Raw genomic sequence first — 20,778 nt, 5'->3', positions numbered from 1 at the left:
ATCGTACTACCGTCATGTTTCACTCTTGGGACGTAAACTCAGCCAGAAGTTGGAAACAGTGTGAAAGAACACTCATCTGACGAAATGACTATCTTCCATTGCTCGATAGCCCAGATTTTATAGCTTAGGCATCAATGTTTACCTGTTGCGGGATTTGCGTCACTGTTAAGTAGTTTTGGAGTTCCATATCAGACCGCGTTGCATTCTTTCTTATGTGCTGATAAAAATATTGTTAGACAATAATTTATGTTTGATTAGGAATGTTAGAGTTTGACGCCCTGTCGAGGTAATAGGAGAGGAAGCATTAGCTCAGTTCGAGAATGATGTCAGAGAAATCAGTCAGATCTTTTTAAAAGACAATCTTCTGATTACGTTTTGGGAAGTAACGAAGTAAGTAAAAATGCATCTACAGGTATTAGATATAGACCACATTTCTCGTTAGCGTTGCAATTCGTAGTTCTATAGTCATCAAAAGGAAATATAACTGTAACATGAAAGACACAGCACATTATATATGCAGTCGGCCGCGACTTGCATTTGCTTGTGCATAACATCTTTGTGTCGCACTTTTGACAATAGTCTGATGTTGGTATCAGAAGTTGTTTAAGGAATGGTGGGGTGTGTGGTACGTTGGGAAAGATATTAAATATATGTAGCTGCAGTTTGTTTGTAGCATATTTACAATAATAATTAAAAACAGTGGACGACAGTCATCGGCCGATGCTGCGATTGACGCGGTCGATATTAACACAAATGAACTACCTGAATTGTTGCAACTTCATGCATTCTGTGTTTCAGATGCAGTATGTGTTTTGGGGCCATACATAGCCATCACCGACAATTTGACATCTGACAGAGTGATTGTGATATTATTTACATATCTAATGGCAGGGAATACATTCCAAGGACGACACTCTCGCCAGCCAAGCAAAAACACGCTTCTGAAAGTAGTTATACTTGGTGATGGAGGAGTTGGAAAGTCGTGTCTTATGAATAGATTTGTTAGCAATCATTTTGATGAACATTCTTTCCATACAATTGGAGTAGAATTTCTTAATAAGGATATAGAAATAAATGGAGAAATGTACACATTACAGGTGAGCGCAGTGATCATAATTGTTGTTATTAAGTGAAAATGTGTCTGTTTGCGCGCTCTATTCCCATGTAAGATCTAATATTGCAGTGATGTCAGAAGTAAACGCTAAAATGGTGAGAACTGAGACATAATACAATTCAGTGAAAGTTACGGGTGTTCCATTTTCAGCCTTATTACCGAAACATTGTGAGTTTCATTCAATATTCTGACGGTGCTACCTCGTTATTGTAATATGCTCAAATTCTCATACGCATATGAACAAATATTTTACTCAATATAATAGAAATATGGTGTTCATTTATTTGTATTTCTCTGTTGCTGCCGTAAATAGTAATTTGGTACATAGTCTGCACATACTCTATAGGACAAGTATGGCTTGATTGCGTATTGATAACATAATAATGTAAACAAATAACGGGATAGAAAGCAATAAGTGTGGTTTAGAATGTCATATCATTTGCAATAGGTGTGTTTCGGAATGTCAGATCATTTGCACCAGTTATCACTTCCTCCATTTGAGGCTCAAAAAACTTAAAACAGGGTAGAAGCAGTGACCAACCAGGTGCTGTTTCAGTTTTGCTTTAATCATAGGTAAATTTGGTATCTGCTTCAAACAGGATGATGTTGGTTATACATCAGAATATCATATACTCTTCCTTTACAAATATTTGTAATTGTCTTATTATCAATTTATTGTAATTTTTTTGGCTACCAATTCTGTGTGTTCACCAGCTATGGCTGGAGATCAATATTACAGTAATATTACCACAGTAAAATGAATGCAATGTTGCTCTATAAACTGTGATACTAAAATTGATGGTGTTTACATTTTAAAGTGAAGAACTAGATTACACTGCCCTTACAATAAAAACGCAATCATAAACTAAACTCTAGAACATATTGTAATTAAATGGCAGAGTTGTCATTACCCTTGGTTGCAGTTGAGGTAGACACTTCTATCACCAGCGAAGAATTTTTCAATACTGTACAAAGGTTCATTAATTAACACAGAATTATAGTTCTAAATTACTCTATTGTTCATTGAATATCCTTAGGTAGTGCAGTAAATAATTTTAGGGCACTGTTGGAAAACTGTTTTGTGTCGTTCTTTATGAAAATCTTGGCCTACCTATAGTGTCATTATTGAGTTTGTTGTGTTGATGAATCTCATTTCTCTTCCTGTATATCTAACAAATTATTTATCTTAGTGTGGATCAGGTAGTTGATGAACATATTTTGGCTGAAATCACTCAGAACTAATCTGAAAAAAAAAATAGTGTACAGTGGTGAGTTTTGTTGCTTGTGGTACAGTGATCCTCATTGCTTCCTTTTGCAACAAAAACACGTTCTTGCAGTCTACAAAGTAGCCTCACAGCATCAGTCCATAGCTGATATGGCTGTGGAATATTATAGTACACTGTTAGTAGATACTGTTTGATCTTGTACTTTTTAGTTTCCTCAAGAGATACATGACCTGTGAAAGTTTGGACCATACTTGTTTAGTGTTTTGGACCATACTTGTTTAGTGTGCTGTTGCCAGTTTAACTTTGTATAAATGGAAAATTCCGTATGTTTAACAGCTGCTCTATCACCGAGTGCTCCATTATCACTGAGGCTGCATGCTGTCCTCTGTATTTTGTCTTCATTAGTTTTCATCTGTTTGGAATAAACCAGGGCTTCTGCTTGTTGAACAGCCTGAACAACACACTCCCCTTTTGAGAACACTGTTGCGTCATCTGCAAATTGCAAAGTGTGCCCATTACAGCTTATGTTGTTAATGAAAACCAAGATCAACAGAGGTCTTATTACGTACCTGTATGGCACGTATGTTGTGTTAGTTCTTTCCACTTGAGTATGGTTTGTGCATTGATACAATTCAGGTAGGATTGAAGAGTTTGCAAAACAGTGCCCCCAGTACCGTATGATTTTGACTTGCTGAGCATGGCCTTACATCGAACTGTTTAGTAAGAGAACAAAGTACCAGTACTGTATACTTATCATCTTCAAAACCCTGATTTATATTTGTTAATTAAGTCAAGTGCTCTTGTTGTCATTCACTTGCCCTTTCGAAGGTTGTGCTCTACATCATAAAAAAAGGTGATGTGTAGTGTATGCTTCTGCTTAGTATCATGAGTGAAAATCACAGTTATGCTTGAAGATTTTTTTTTTAAGGATCTTCCTTTTTTGAAGATCAGTTCTTCATGAGAGTATAGATAATGCAGGGACAGTGTATTAATCCTTTTAAATATTGGTCTACAGGAGTCTCTCTGTTTTGCTTTTTTTTATAATTCTGACAATGTTTTTATGTAGTCTAAATCTTTTTGCTGCTAACTGTGGAGTTCTCTCAAAAGATATTTCCGTACATCAATAGTGATTGGATAATGTGATGGTACAGTGTTGCCTCTGTTGCACGGCTATATTTTGCTTGAGACCTCTTACAGCATTTGTGTGGGTGTTTATTAAATAACATGTTCTATACACTGCTGAAACTGTTTTTCCATCAATGCCAAAAAGTGGTTTTGCAGGGTGTAGTTTCTGCTGAATGTGAAAATTTACTGTCACTGTTTTTCAGACTCTATTACAATTCCATTTGTTTCCTGTGGGCTGTCATCACATATACCGTAAAGTATGAAATCTAAACTAGAGTGTAGTATTTGACCTCACCCCAAAATCTTAGTTGTGGTGACACTGGCCTGCAGTGTGAAACCTTTACATACTGCTTTGCACTTCTTTTCATTATTTTCAAGATATCAGTTTACTATGATTGTAGCATATGTGCACTACAAGTTGTAGCAATTATGTTGGAATTGATTGTGTTAATGGCATTTTGGGTAAGTCAGTCAATAATAATGTACAAAGATTGCACAGTAGGAAGAATGTGTGCTCCTCTTAATTAGATTTTCAGTCATGCTCCAAACTACTCCCACCATATATTAATTCACAGGGCAAGTTTATAGTTTGTTTTCTTCCTCCTCTTTTATTGAGCCTAGTGCTTGTTGCCTAATTTTGTCAGTGAGACTGTCACTATTAGCAAAAAGCAGCCTATCTCTCTATTACTTTGCACTAGCTGTTTCCTGAGAGATTTTTAGGCAATGTTTTAAATCTGATAACCTGGTGGGTTTGTGCTTTTCTAGATGATCGTAACCCAGTTTTCTATGAATGGCTAGTTGGTTTAGTTGCATGAAGGTAGAGCTGCTATATTGGATATGCTAATGTTGTTACCACCAGTGTGTTTGTTTTTTCTAGTATACATGACAAATGCAAGTAATTAGGAATTTTTGTGGCTACAGAATGATGAAATAAAGGGTGACTGTGTCACTCATGTAGTGATTTTATGAAGGTCTAGATTGTTTTTAAAGTAGTCAGTTCCATGTCATACAAATTTCATCCTATATGTCTACCAGTCCTCAAATGTAATGGAACTGATTGTGTTCAGAAGTCATACAAGTGCAGATTATCATGTGAAATATGTCTTGGTGTATCTAGAGCTATTCAGTTATCTCCTCTTGCAATTGTGGCAGATGAGTTAGTAATTCTCATTCACTGTAACAGCCAGAACTTATTGATCTCTCGTAGATTCCAAGCATTGTCTTTTTGAACCCTCTAAGCCACTATGTTATTGTCAAGGTCAGGAGAACATCCTGAATATGTTGGAGAGTGGCTATGACTGAGGCATCTTCCACTAAACATTTCGTTACCTTATTGTCCAAGGTATACATATGAGCTTCTATGGAACTTTGGACAGTAGGAGAAAGGTGGTTGCAGATTGTTGGGCTGTAGGGTTTCTCCAATGACTGAATTAGTATGAGCATTGTCCATAAAGGATAAAATTGTGAACTGAAAACCAATCTGGAATGACCTTTGAATCTGCCAGGAAGTTTTATGGGTTGATCCTATGAAAGTACTAGTCCTTCTTTCATAAAGAGGTTGATATTTGTAGACTGTTACAGGATTTCCACTGTCCTCTGAAACATTGTCTCTTTCTGCAGAAAGTTGTTGGCTGTGGGATTAGATAATCTAACCAAGATGTAAAAATTTCTGTTGCCTCCTGCTCCAACCTGAACTAATGCTTGGTCTCTGTTGACCCCTGTGTCAATGAGATATTGATTTACTACCAATGTTCCTCCCCTTTTCCAAATAACTGACATGACTAATTACTTTGTTGAAATGTGAAAACAAATTTTTACTTTGATTTAAGAATACATATATGGGAACACATAAGCAAGGAAGCCAGTTTTTGAGAAGATACAGTAATATTTACTGATTTCTGTATGCTTTTTTTAATATGGGAGTAGAGAGACTTGTTAGTCTGGTGAGTCACTGTGAAGCTGTAGACTGGAAGTTTCAAGGTTGCCTCTCTCTCTCTCTCTCTCTCTCTCTCTCTCTCTCTCTCTCTCTCTCTCTCTCTCTGTGTGTGTGTGTGTGTGTGTGTGTGTGTGTGTGTGTGTGTGTGTGTGTGTGTTTTATGCATGGCATTTCTCTGGCCATTTGAAAAATATATCATGATATAGCTTCCATGATGAACTGTGTGGACCAAGGAATAACTGGTTGCATGAGCTGGTTCACAAGTTTGAGAAATCAAGGCTATACATGACCTAAAAACAGCCATGCCTAGTAAAGCAGGATGCTATTGAAACAATCATGTAATGAGTGACAACTTCATTATTTACACAGTAGAACATGAACAATTTGAAAAGATTGTATCAGAATTATTTGAATAAACTTTCTAATGACACTGCTACCAGTACATTTACTACTTAAAATTGTTGGATTGAGATATGTGGGAATTAGTTAATTTTGGGGCTCATGAAAATAATCTTTGGTCATGAGTTCATATTTCTAAAAGCAATAAGCTGACAATTGATTTCAGTGTAACAAATTGTAACAATGTGTGAAGTAAGTCTTGGAGCTAATTTTTGCATTTCAGTGCTTGCGTCAGTGTGGCACATGGACTGGTGAGCAGACTTTTTAGTTCACTGGAAACTCATTACATTGCAATTGCTTCATATAATATCAATCTTACATTAGCAGGAGTTTGAGGAATAAAGTGCTCCCGTGGAGTGCATCGTTGTATGTTGTCAGTGGTAATTTGCTGCAACTATAATACTGATCTGCTGGGAAGAATGTTAGCAGTTACCACTGAAAAGTGTATGCCTTGGTTTTGGAGTCTTTAGAGTGGAAAATATATAAACTTAGTTCATACTTATTCAGATATTTGTTAAATCATAATAAAAAAATTAGTTACCTGGCATCAGATGAACTGACAAGATTAATTTTCTGGGTATCATGTCACTTATATTTTTAACTGAAGTAACTTCATATTTGTAGAGCACATTTCTTGTAGTTAAGATTTAATAAAGTTTACAAACCAGCCCTGTGTAATGAGCAGAGCTCAGTTTATTGATAGAATTCTAGGGAAATGCAATCAGTCTACAAAGGAGATAGCTTGGAAATCACTTGTGCAACCCATCCTAGAATATTGTTCAAACATTAGGAACTCGTACCAGATAGGACTAGCACAAGATACTGACCATATACAAAGAAGTGCAGCATGAGTGGTCACAGGTTCATTTGACCTGCAGGAGAGAGTCACTGAGATTTTGAAAGAATTGAAATGGCAGATTCATGAAGGTAGACAAAAACTGTCTCAAGAAAATCTGCTAATAAAGTTAAGAGCCGACTTTAAATGATGAGTTTAGTGATATACTGCAACCCATTTTGTATTGCTGCCGTAGGTATCTTAAGGACAAGATTAAATTGATTACAGCATTCACAGAGGCATTTAAGCAGTCATTTTTTCCCCTGTTCCGTATGTTGATGGAATGGCAAAAGCCCTAATAAATAGTACAGTGGCACATACCCTCTGCCATGTACTTCACAGCGGTTTGTAGAGTGTAGATGTAGATGCAGAATGAGCAAAATGGCGGTGTGTGTGTGTAGAGAGTGGTGGGGCCAAGTTAGATGAATAGATTTTATTGCCTTTTTTTTCCCCTAACAGGTAACACTATTCCAAAGGAAACTACACTCACACAATAGGTAGTGAGAGATAATTGATATAAATATAAGTGGTGAATCACCAGACATTGAACAAAGTTTTTTCAGATTTGAGCAGTGTTGCACAGTTCATGGATGTATTTCAGTCTCATTTCATAAAACAAATGTCTTTCATTTGCATACTTCTATGTAACTGATTACTCCAAAGAATTCTGTTCAGTTGTCTAATGGTTGAGTGATATTTTACTCCTTAAACTGAAGCCACACTGCAACTTGGACTACAATGTTACAAGAACCTAATTATTCAGTACATAGCAGACAATCTTATGGTACAGTTGTATTTGAATTTGACGTTGACATAGTGTGTTGGAGACATGCACTTACCACCAGTGTAATTTACAGCTGGCTGCACTATGCCAGGAATGCAATCGTGGCAATGTGTATTCAGCCGGCACAATGTAAAATTGTTAATGTCCTACAAGAACAATCCTTACCACATCTGTATTAATTTCTGGTAACTGATAAAAGCAAGTGCTTCATCAATCGACTTTGTATGGGCCTAAAAACAGTGTCGCATAAGCAAAAACTTTCCACTATGTTTAAAATATAAAATATTTGTTCAAATTACTGCACATTTTAATCAATTGCTGTCACGCCTGACTCTGACATTACTAATGAATACACATTTTCTCTCTCTCTCTCTCTCTCTCTCTCTCTCTCTCTCTCTCTCTCTCTCTCTCTCTCTGTGTCTATCTGTCTGTCTGTGTGTGTATTTATTTACTGATTTATTAGTACTAGAAGAGGACTGATTTCAATTTACTGATCTTCTATATTATTATCCATCGCTGTCTGTCCCCCCCCCCCCCCCTACCTCCCAGTGGTGGATTTGGTCTTGGACTATAATTTATTGATTATAAATTGCAGGTTAAAACTGAAGAAATTGCTGAAAGGTAGTTGTTTAAGGAGATGGGGCAAGGAACACAGTAGGAGACGAATGGGTAACTTTGAGAGAGAAAATGCCAAAGGCGGCAGAAGGTAAAAAAGATAGTCATAGTAGAAATCTTCTATAACAAGGGAGATATCGAATTTAATTGATGGAAGGAGAAAATGTAACAATGTGCAGCACATAAAGAATAAGAGAATACATATCTAGAAAAAACAGGTTGACTGGAAGTGGAAAATGGCAAAGCATGGATGGCTAGACAAGAAATGCCGGGCTGTTGAAGTGCACATAAATAGGAGAAGATAGATGCTGCTTATAGGAAAATTAAAGAATCCTTTGAAGACAAGAGTAGTATCTATATGAATATTAATACCTCGGATGACAAGCCCTTACTATGAAAAGAGTCAAAAGCTGAAAGGTGGGAGGAGTATGTGGGTGGTATATATAAGGAATACAAATTTGAGGACAGTACTATAGAATGGGAGGATTAAGTAGAGGAAGATGGGCCATATGATACTGCAAGAAGAATTTGACAGAGCACTTATATCCCAAGTTGAAATATGGCTTGTTCAGTAGATGACATTGTTTCAGAATTTGTGACGTTGTTGGGAAGCCAATGGTGACAAAAATATTTCACCTAGTACGTAAAATATGAGACGGGTGAAATACTGGATCTGAAGAAGAATGTAATAATTCCTTTCCCAAAGAAGGCAGGTGCTCACACTTGAATTATTTACATAAGAGTCGAGGGGGTGGGGGGGGGGGGGGGGAGACTGGTAGAACTATCTTGAGTAACATCAGTTTTTCTTCCAGTGAAATGTAGGAACATGTGAAGCCATATTCAGCCTACTATTCATCTTAGAAGATAGGTTGAGGAAAGTTCGCCACTTTACCTCAGAGAATGTGTCCCGCAGTCAGAGACAAAACATCATGGAAGAGTTTTATACATTGATCGTGGCCTATCAGACCTGAAGTTTGAAGTGAAGACAATATTGGCTGTGAAAGCCTACCTTGTATGATCTACATTTATGATATTTGCAGATTTAAAGATCTTTCGACAGTTCTGACTGCAATGCATCCTGTGAAATTTTGGAAGGACCAGGGATAAAATAGAGATAGCTAAAAGTTATATACTACTTGTGAACAAAACGGACTGATGTTACTAAAAGCGAAGGACATGGAAGGGTAGTAGTAGTTGGGGAGGGAGGGAGACAGGATTATAGCCTGTCCCCGATGTTATTCAGTCTATACATTGAGCAAGCAGTAAAGGTAATGAAGAAGAAATTTGGAATGGAAACCAAAGTTCAGGGAGAAGAAATAAAACTTTGAGGTTTGCTGATGACATTATAATTCTGTTAGAGACTGCAGAGGATTTGGAAGAGCAGTTGAACAGAATGGATAGTATTTTGAAAAGATATGACAATATGAAAATCAGCACAAGCGAAATAAGGGCAGTCAAATTAAATGATGCCATGGACATTAGATTAGCAAATGAGAGGGTAAAGTAGTTTGATGAGTTTTGCTGTTTGAGCAGCAAAATAACATGATGTTTGAAATAGGGAGGATGTAAAATGCAAGAAAGACAACCATAAATCAGACCTATACTCAAAGGGAAATTTGAGAGAATAAGATTGAATTTGGGATTGGCACACGTCACTTCTTTAGACTTATAGCAACATAAGATAGTGTAGATACAGATCAATTATATAATGCCCTGGCTGAATTTGGAGTCTCTAGAAAATTAGTAAGGGTTGTGGGAATGACAATGTGTGAGACAGGAACTAGCGTAAGAACAGGAAAAATGCTTTCCGATACAGTACATATTGAAAGTGGAACAAGAGAGGGAGATGCACTCCTGCTTCTTTTCCGTGCTTCCCCGGAGAAATTAGAGTGAGGTTTTTTGAACAGGGGGATGATCTTCCATGAATCATTGCAGATATTCACTTGTGCAGATGACATAAATATAGTGGAGAGAACCCAAAAGGCAGTGGATGAGACATTTGGTGCCCTTGAACAGGTTAGCGGGAATATGGGCTTAAACATCAGCCAGCAGGAAACAAAATACATGATTGCCAAAAAGACATGCAAGGAGAACATGCTGGCTCAATAATGGTGGGAAACTATACCTCTGAGAGAGATGAGCAGTTCAAGTATCTGGGTTCAACAATTATATATTCTAATGACATTTCCTATGAGATCAGAGATTACTAGTGGCCAGTAGAGCCTCAGTTGCTCTAAAGAGACTTATCAAGGCTTCTGACCTGTACCAAGTTACTCATCTACAAAACACTTTTAAGATCAATCTTTACACTTGTCTCCCAAACTTGGGCTCGACAGCAAAAGACATTGAAATGCAGAACACATTCGATGAATAATTGACCCAGTTTGTGAAAGAGGAATTTGGAGGAAAAGGTACAATCATGAGTTGTACATCATTTATAGAGAGTCACCTATCAGAAGAATATTGAAATCTTACAGGTTGAGGTGGGTTGGGCATGTAACACTTATCAGTGATGCAAAGCTACCCAAAAATGGTATTACAAGGAAATCCAGGAGGACAGAGAGGGCCTGGTCAGCTGAGAATTAGACATTGAAGTGGAGTCATTGAGGATTTCCAGAAAATGAATGATAGAAATTGGAGAGCTGTAGCAATGGATTGAGATAAATGGTGGAAAATTGTTGAAGAGGGCAAGGCTCACAACGAGCTGTAGAGCCACAAAAGAGGTAGTAGTGCTGATGACATTGTAATTCTGTTAGAAATGGCAAGAGACTTAGAAGAGCAGCTGAATGGAATGAATAGTGCCTCAAAAGAAGGATGAAAGAGGAACAATAGCAAAAGCAGACAAAGGTAATTGAATGTAGACAAATTCAAATCAGGCAATGCTGAGGACGTGAGATTAGGAAATGCAGACAGCGAAAGCAGTAGATGAGTTTTGCTATATGGCCAGCAAAATAACTGACAATATTTGAAGTAGTGATGACGTAAAATGCAGGCTGGCAATAGCGTTTCTAAAAAAGATAAATTTTGTTGATTTTGAATTTGAACCTTAATGATAGGAAGTCTTTCTTGAAAGTACTTGCCAGGGGTGTGGTCTTCTGCAGAAGGTAATTTGGATGACAAACAGTTCAGATGAGAAGCAAGTAGAAGCTTTTGACATCTGGTGCCACAGAAAACTGCTGAATATTATGTGGCTACATTGAATAACTAATGAAAATGTACTGAATTGAAGTGGAAGGAAAAAAATTATGGCACAACTCGACTAGAAAAATGGATTGGTTGGTACGACACATGCTTGGGCATGAAAGAAGTGTCAGTTTGGTGATGGACGGAAGTGTGGCGCTAAAAAAAAAAAAAAGTGTAAGAAAGAGAGACAAGGCTTTAGTAAAATTAGGAAATGCAAAGAGGTGTTGGTTGCAGTAGTTTTGCAGGAACGGGACTTTCACAGAATGTACTAGTGGTTATGCAGGAATAGGGTGTGCACAGAACGTACAAATGTGGAGAGTATCAGACCCTGTAATACGCATCCTCTCATGAACCATGGACCTTGCAGTTGGTGGGGAGGCTTGTGTGCCTCAGCGATACAGATAGCCGTACCATAGATGCCACCACAACGGAGCGGTATCTGTTGAGAGGCCAGACAAACGTGTGGTTCCTGAAGAGGGGCAGCAGCCTTTTCGTACTTTACAGGGGCAACAGTCTGCATGATTGGCTGATCTGACCTTGTAACGTCAACCAAAACAGCCTTGCTGTGCTGGTACAGTAAATGGCTGAAAGCAAGGGGAAATTACAGCCGTAATTTTTCTTGAGGACGTGCAACTCTACTGTATGGTTAAATGATGATGGTGTCCTCTTGGGTAAAATATTCTGAAGGTAAAATAGTCTCCCATTCGGATCTCCGGCCGGGGACTGCTCAGGAGGATGGCGTAATCAGGATAAACAAAATTGCATTCTATGGATTAGAGCGTGCAATGTGTTAGATCCCTTAATCAGGTAGGTAGGTTAGGAAATTTAAAAAGGGAAATGGATAGGTTGAAGTTAGATATAGTGGGCATTAGTGAAGTTCGGTGGCAGAAGGGACAGGAAACGTGGTGACGTGAATACAGGGTTATAAATACAGTCAAATCGGAGTAATGCAGGAGAGGATTTGCTAATAAATAAGTAAATAGGAATGCGAGTAGGTCACTACAAACAGCATAGTGAACTCATTATCATAGCAGAGATAGACACGAAGCCCACTGGTACCACAATAGCACAAGTTTACATGCTAACTAGCTTCACAGATGATGAAGAGATTGAAGTAATGTCGGATGGAATAAAAGAAATTAGTCAAACAGTTAAAGGAGATGAAACTTTAACTGTGATGGGGTATTGGAAGTCAAGTGTTAGAAAATGAAGAGAACAAAAAATAGTAGGCAGATATGGACTGGGGGAAAGGAATGACAGAGGAAGCTGTGTGGTAGAATTCTGCACAGAGCAAATTTAATCGTCACTAACACCTGGTTTAAGAATCACAAAAGAAGGCTTGTATATGTGGAAGAGACATGGAGACATTGGAAGGTTTCAGATTGATTATATAATGGTTAGACAGAGATTTAGGAACCAAATTCTAAATTGTAAGACATTTCCAGGGGCAAGTGTAGACTCTGACCACAATTTATTGATAATGAACTGTAGATTAAAACTGAAGAAATTGGGGAAAAAAATGTAGGAGATTAAGGAGATGGGACCTGGATAAGTTGAAAGAACCAGAAGTTGATGAGACTTTCAGGGGGAGTGTGATGCAACAGTTGACTAGAGTAGGGGAAAGAAATACAGTAGAATATGAATAGGTAGCTTTAAGAGATGAAATAGTGAAGGCAGCAGAGGATCAAATAGGAAAAAAGACAAGGCCTAGTAGAAATCCTTGGATAACACAAGAGATATTGAATTTAATTTACAAAAGGAGAAAATTTAAAAATGAAGCAGGTGAAAGGGAATACAAACGTTTAAGATCGATAGGAAGTGCAAAGTTGCTAAGCAGGAATAGATAGAGAACAAATGTATGTAGGTGAAGATGAAATGGGAGATACAATACTGCAAGAATAATTTCACAGAGTGCTGAAAGACCTAAGTTGAAACTAGGCTCCAGGGGTAGACGACATTCTGCCAGAACTACTGATAGCCTTAGGAGAGCTAGTCACAACAACACTATTCCATCTTGTGTGCAAGATGTGTGAGACAGATGAATACCCTCGGACTTCAAGAAGAATGTAATAATGTCAATTCCAAAGAAAGGACTTTGCTGGTGGGTGCGAAAATTACCTAACTATCAGTGAAGTTCTAGTACCTTCCACCGCGGAAGTTGAACACGCACCAGAACAAATGGACGTGGTCAGCCCATAGAGGGCTCCGCCTCCGTGGCGGATATTCTGCGCAGCGGCTCTTGCACAGCGAGGGCGCCACCGCTACACCACGTGCAGACAGCGGCCAATAGCCGCTCCCTCCGGTTTCGTATATAGGGACCCGCTCTGCCCTAGTCCAGTCAGTCCGGTACTGGCCCTGGATTTCGTTTCTATCTCGGTGGTACTGCGTTCTGGTCGTTGCATGTTGTTGACATTTGCCTGGCTCTGGTTCCGAGTGGATTTACTTTGGTGTTTGGTGTTGTGGTTTCCACAAGCCTCCGTTGTTTATCTCTTCCTTCTTGTGTCAGTCATAGTCGGTTGTTGTCAGTTGTCGTTCGTCTGTCGTCCGACTCGTCCTTATGTTTACCCGGTGGTGCGTGCTCCACTGCCGGCGGCTCCGATCCGCAGCCCAAGGCGTTCCCGCAGTTGGTTTTGGTTACTACATAAGTTGTGGCTGCAAAATACTTGCACACACTCTTTAAAGAAGACTGAAAAAACTATTAAAGCCAACCTCTGGGCATATCAATTTGGATTCCGGAGAAACGTTAGAACATACGAGACAATACTCACTTTACAACTTATCTTAGAAGATACGATAACTATAGGCAAACCTACATTTATAACGTTTGTAGACTTAGAGAGAGCTTTTAACAGTGTTGACTGGACTACTGTCTCTGAAACTGTGAAGGTAGCTTGTGTAAAATACTTCAACTTGTACAGAAACCAGATGGCAGTTACAAGAGTTAAGGGGCAGGAAAGGGAGGCAGTGATTGGAAATGGAGTGGGATGGGATTGTAACCTGCCCTCAATGTTTTTCTATCTGTTCATTGAGCAAGCAGTAGAGGAAAAAAAGAAAAAATATGGAGTAGGAATTAAAGTCAAGAGAGAAGAAATAGAAACATTGAGGTTTGCCAATGACAGTGTAATTCTGTCAGACAGCAGAGGACTTGGAAGAGCAGCCGAACAGAATGGACTGTCTCTTGAAAGGAGGGTATAAGATGAATGTAAACAAAAGCAAAACACTTTTACTGGAATATAGTCAAATTAAATCAGGTGATGCTAAGGGAAACAGATTAGGAAATGAGAAACTGAAAGTAGTAGATGAGTTTCGCTATTTGGGCGGCAAACTGACTGATGGTGGCTGAAGTAGAGAGGATATAAAATGTAGACTGGCAATGGTAAGAAAAGCATTTCTGAAGAAGAGAAATTTGTTTACATTGAATGTAAATTTAAGTCGTAGGAAGCCTTTTCTGAAGGTATTTGTCTGGAGAGTAACCATGTATGGAAGTGAAACATTGACGATAAATGGGTTGGATAAAAAGAGAATAGAAGCTTTCGAAATGTGGTGCTACAGAAGAATGCTGAAGATTAGATGGCTCAATCATGTAGCTAATGAGGAAGTAATGAACAGAATTTGTGAGACAAGAAATTTGTGGCAAACGTGGCTAGAAGAAGGGATTGGTTGATAGGACACATTCTGAGACATCAGTGGATTACCAATATAGTATTGGAGGGAAGAGAGAGAGAGAGAGAGAGAGAGAGAGAGAGAGAGAGAGAGAGAGAGAGAGTGTGTGTGTGTGTGTGTGTGTGTGTGTGTGTGTGTGTGTGTGAGAGAGAGAGAGAGAGAGAGAGAGAGAGAGAGAGAGAGAGAGAGAGGTGGGGGAGGGGGGGGGGAGTAAAAGTCATAGAGGGAGACCAAGACATGAATACATGAAGCAGATTCAGAAAGAAGTAGGTTGCAGTAGTCATTCGGAGATGTAGAGGCTTGCTAAGGATAGAGTGGCATGGAGAGCTGCATCAAACCAGTCTTCGGTCTGAAGACAACAACAACATAACAACAGTAAGCAACAATAATAACAAATGTTTGAAGATGCGAATCTCAGTAGTCATTTCTCACAGAATGGAACAGAATTTGCGGTGCAAGTTTGTTTATAATGGGTGGTTAGTGGATACTTTCCTTTTATATGAAAATTTTGTGTGGTGAAGGCTCACGGCATTATTGTATGTTGTGCTTGTTTACAACACCGTTTCACTGGTGAGAATATAGGTGTAGAAATAAGTAATGTACTTTTTTTGGCAGTTTTCAACCATGTTTTTGTTTACTGGTGTGACCACTGGAGATTTGCAATTTACTTGCAGTGGAGAAGAATAAACTTTGAGAACAGTATGAACCTGTGCTGAAAGCATATCAGATATGATCATTTTTCTTAACAGTGTGTGCACTAGAAAAAACAGTTACTTTGGGCTTTAGTGCTAACTATAATGACTAAACTAATGGGAACCTTGTTCAGTGAAACAATAACATTTCAAAATGTGTTTGATATCACAGATTTTTAAATTATTTTACAGATATATTGCTACAATTAAGTGCTTATATATCTTGGAGTATACATATGGAACAATTTGAAGTGGAACTACCATGTAAAATTAATCATAGGAAAGGCAGGTGCCAAATTGGGAATGAAGGAATCCTCAAGAAATGTATGCCACTCATAAAGGATGTAATTTACAAAATCCTCATTTGGCCAGTTTTTATAGTATTTCTGCTCATCCTGGGGCCCTCAACACAAAGAATTGGTGGAGGAAATAGGGAAGGTTCAAAGAAGAGTAGCATGTCTCATCACTGCTCTAGTTAGCAAACATGAAGGGGATACAGCGATGCTGATCCAAGTCCAGTTGTAGCTGCTAAGAGAGGCATTGTGCATTACATTGTGGTTTACTGTCACACTCCTAAGCGTGTCTCTCAACATGACAATCATAGTAAAATTGGCTCAGAAAGTAGCATATATTTACATCTAAATACATCCTCTGCAAATTTCAGTAAACTGCACTGCAGAGGGTTCCTTTCCATTCCAATCATGTATGAAGATATGAGAGAGTGCATCTGTGCATGCTGTAATTAGTCTATCTCATCTCCACGATGCGGCCCCCAGGGGCTCACAACTTTTTGTGAGTGTGTGTGATGAGCATTTACGTACTACTTCATTTCCTGTGGAGGTATCATGCGCTCTGATTATATCTTTTCTCAGACTTATTCTCTAGGAAAGTTTCCCTGCTGATAAGCCAGCTTTCTTGTAGGATGTTGTTTACGGCTTTTCTCACTTTGTTCCCTTTATTTTGCACCACACTTTTCAGTTAACTTGTGTTAGGTCCCCTTATTTGGGTTTTTTCCACCTTTTCAAATTTTTTTACATTGTGTGCAGGCAATGCAGGAAAGGTTGTCCAGTACCCAGCATGGTCGGCAGTTCATGCCGAGGTGTCACCTCCCTGTATGTGTTGAGTAGTGGTTGCATGTCTGTTTGGGAACACCGTGACTGCAAGCACTGGCCATCACATTTGGTGGTGTTTGCTGTCTCTGGATGGCACCTGTGAAGAGAACCTTCCTTTAGGGTAGATGGTGTCATGGTGGATATTTGATGTTATGAAACAACTAGTGTTATCAGCTGGTGGCAATGGTGCTCAGGCAGTCTCTTCAGATAGACTGCAATTCAGTGCTGATCATTATGATCCTAGGAACTTTGCGTTCTTAGCCACACCATGGAAGAAAAACAAAACCAAGTGACTTGCAGACGATTATTCCCCCTCATTTCCTGGTTTGCACGTGGACAGATGGAGTGTCCTTTCTCTCTGCTAAGCCGCTGTTATTTGTGGAGAATAGGAAGTATGTATTTAGCAATCTGCCTTCCCTTTGTCAAGTATGAAGTAATTCCATCTTAATTAACATGGTAGATCCCACACAGTCTTGGGCATTACTCTTTTGTAGACATTCTTGTGATGTATCTGTTACCATGACCTCTATAAGAACATAAACATGGTGCATAATGCTGCAGACTGATGGAGCCCTATGCAAACACATGAAGTGTGCGGATCCACTTTGCACGGCATGTGCACCAATGCCTGACTACCAGACAATAAAGTTGACCCCTTGCTTTTGAGGGGGATTCACTTTTAGATGAGGTCAAAGTAGTGGTTTACTGCTGCAGTGCAAAGCCATATATCCTAACGTCGATGGTGTGTTTTTAATGACAGTGCTTTGGGCATATGCCTCCCCAGTGTACATATGATCCTATTTTGTGAAAATTCACTGTGTATGCTACCACCTGTCTAAGCCAAATGTGGGAATGACCACCCTCTCCAGTCACGTGATGTGCTGTCCTACCCAAGAAATGCAAAGTTCAGGACCTGATAGTCACCACTTGCCTTTCATATTTTGAAACTTGGTAAAAATATGATAATTTCTGTCCTGTCTCAGTAATATCAACTTCCACCACTACTGTAGTCAGGTTGTCAGCAGTGCCAGGTGTATTTATTCCCTCTACATTGGCCTTCAGTAATCGTGCAAACAAACTTGAACTTGGAGCCAATAGGACCACCTGCTTCATGGTTCCTGTAGTGCCATATCTGGGAACCATTTCCTGTAGCTGATTGGGGAAACAGCAGTCTCTTCTGGTTTCTCCTAGTGACAGGGCTCACTTTCAGGAACCCTCTCCTCCAAAACCTACAGACCAGCAACCTCACACCAGCCAGTTGCTGAAGGAAGCCCAGATTGTTCGTCTCGAGGCTGCCTGCTCTTATTCCTTTCCTACACTCACTGTGGATAAGTCTTCACAAGATTCTAGACTGCCAAAAGTTGTGAAAGAGAAAAAGCAGAAATCTTGAGAGACTGCTAGTCCGATGAGATACAACTTCGAACCAATGTTCATTGATGTTGTTCCACCCCACTGGTGACACAGTGATCCTGGGGAGTAACCTGCCCTTCTGACCCCTTCAGACATAACCAGGACACCCTCCACATGGTAATTCAGTGGAAGTGCAACAGATATTACTGTCACCTGCCAGAACTACAACTGCTGCTTTCCTCCTGTTCTGTGATCTGCATTGCTCTTCAAGAAACACACTGCACTGATGACCATTATCCAGATCTTAGAGGTTACTATGCATTGTGTTGGAACTATTCTGGCCCCAAGAGAGCATCTGGAGGGATCTGTACAATGAGTAGAGCTTCCTCTGTACCACATTGGAAGCAATAACAGTTGGACTGCAAACCACCCCAGCAATCACCATCTGTAATTTTTATTTACCTCCAGGCAGGTCACTTTCTTACCTTGAGATTAATCCAACAACTCTTCCACCATTTTCTCCTCCTTTGGGATTTCAGTGCACACCACCCCTCAGAGTTGCCTTCTGATTGACAAGCTTCTTTCCAATCCTGATCTCCCTCTCCTCAATCACTCTACTCGTACCCACTTCAGTGTTGCCCATGGCACCTATTTGGCTAATGACCTTATGAACTCTTCCCTCAGTGTCAGGGCTTTGCTACAATGGTTGTTGCACGACAATCTTTGTGACAGTGATCATTTGTTGGTGATGCTGTCACTTCCTTGTCACTGCCTGACAGACCATTTACTCTGTTGGGCTTGTCAAAGAGCCAACTGGCACTTGGATATCTCTGCCATCACTTGTGTCCCCTCTGTCACACTGCATCGATGAGGTTGTGAGGTACATCTTTGATGAGATCACCTGTGTTGCTGGAACTAGTTTCCGTATTCTATGGACCCACTCCAGTGTTAGCCAGTGCTGTGCTGGACAACAGACATTGGAACACCTATTCAGGACCGTAAAAGGCCCCTGCAATGCCTCAAGTGACTTCCTTCACAGACCACACTCTTCACTTTCTAAGTAGCTGCATGCTAAGGCTCTCTATGTAATTAAACACAGTAAGAAGAAATGCTCCTCCTTGGGAATGTATGCCTTTTCATCCCAGGTGTGTGCTAAGCTCTGTGGTCTAGTGGGCCGCCAAAGATGCCCTGATATCCCGCTTCGTGGTGGTATATTTACTGACACTTTTACTTCTTGCTGAACACCTCGTGACCTGTTTTGTGACTGCATTGGTGTCCTCTTCTTACCTGGCTATCTTTCAAATTCAAAAAAGACAAGTTGAGGACATCCCCTTATCTTTGACCCCATCACATCAAATTATATAATGAACCTTTCACTGACTGGCAGCTGCTTTAGGCTCTTGGCTTGTCACACAATATTTCCTTAGCCCCTAACGTGATTCATCATCACATGATCCCAAAATCTGAATGTTACTCATACTTCATCTGTTGATTATCTTAACCATATTTGGCTATAATGTGTTTTCCCTTTGTAGTGGCTAAATAGTACTCTCGACCTAATCCATAAACCAGGCTAAAACCCAATGTCCATCAACAGTTACTGACCAGTTAGCCTCATCAGTGTGTTCGCAAACTGTCTGAAAGATTGGTAGCCTGACTACTGTGCTCGGTTCTCGAATCGCGGGGCCTTTTGCTCCCTATCTGTGCGGTTTAAAGCTCAATCCAATATTGACCATCTGCTCAGGTGGGAAACAGCAATCCAACGTGCTTTTTCTAAACACCAACACCTCATTACAATCTTTTTTAATGTGCATAAGGCATACAACACAACTTGGCTGGGACTATCATGTACTTAACCTGCATGATGGGGGCTTTTGAGACTCCCTACCAATCTGTATTCAGTAATTCACTCAGCTCTCCACGGGTCCTAGGGAGCAGCATCCCACAGGGATCCATGCTGTTTTTTACACTCTCCTTATAGCTATTAATGACTAGTGGCCTTAGTCCAAACACTGGTCACCGCCACTCTAAATGTCAACATCATTTGCATTTGATGTAGCTCCCAATCTGTAGCCTTGGCCAAATGTCAACTCCAAGGCACCAATCAGACAGCTGCCAATTGTACCCATTCCCATTATTGCAGTTCTATATCATGAAAATGTGTCATGAGTTTCTGTCATCTCAGTGTGGTCTATCCTGGCCAAGAACTGTGCTTGGGTACTCTGCACTGGAACATTGATGCGAAGTCCTGATTTTTGGACTCCTTGTTGATAAAAAGCTGACGTGGCTGCCCCATATTGAACTAAAGACTAGCTGCATGAATTGTTTAACCCACTCCATTTTGTTGCTCACACCACTTGGTTTGCCGATCACACTACTTTTCCCTATTTTAATCTTCAATGGGTGTGCAAGTTTTCATAACATGAGTGGGCACGCGACATACTTTCTGCCCATGCGAAGAATAGCTGTCTTAATGTTACCAAGGTAAACATGTAAGAGTGAAACATAGTTTGATTAAACAATAATAAAATAAATGTGCATAATATGAATTAAAGCACTGTTTAAGTAAACAATTATGAACTAAGCTTCCTTTGTATCATTCGTTGCCACTGACTGGTGTTATCCACAGTAATGACCCACTCGAAGCACAGTTGCATCAGATCCTAGTCAGATGCTTATTCGATTACCCATGATCTTGTAGACATCTGCCTCATTGTGGTGTTGTGCTGCTAGCTCATATTGTT

General features: G+C 39.6%; 1 protein-coding gene across 1 annotated transcript in view; it reads left to right on the top strand.

Annotated features, from left to right (window-relative positions):
* Positions 1-584: 584 nt before the first annotated feature.
* Positions 585-20,778, top strand: part of LOC124722764 (ras-related protein Rab-9B) — a 42,514-nt gene continuing 22,320 nt past the window's right edge. The window contains exons 1-2 of the mRNA XM_047247901.1: positions 585-625; positions 799-1,097. Coding sequence (XP_047103857.1) covers positions 885-1,097 — 213 coding nt within the window. The 5' untranslated portion in view covers positions 585-625; positions 799-884. The remainder of the gene's footprint in view (positions 626-798; positions 1,098-20,778) is intronic.

This window comes from Schistocerca piceifrons, chromosome X (genome assembly GCF_021461385.2).
Source record: "Schistocerca piceifrons isolate TAMUIC-IGC-003096 chromosome X, iqSchPice1.1, whole genome shotgun sequence".
NCBI classification, from domain to species: Eukaryota; Metazoa; Arthropoda; class Insecta; order Orthoptera; family Acrididae; genus Schistocerca; species Schistocerca piceifrons.
This window is presented reverse-complemented; position numbering and strand designations above follow the sequence as displayed.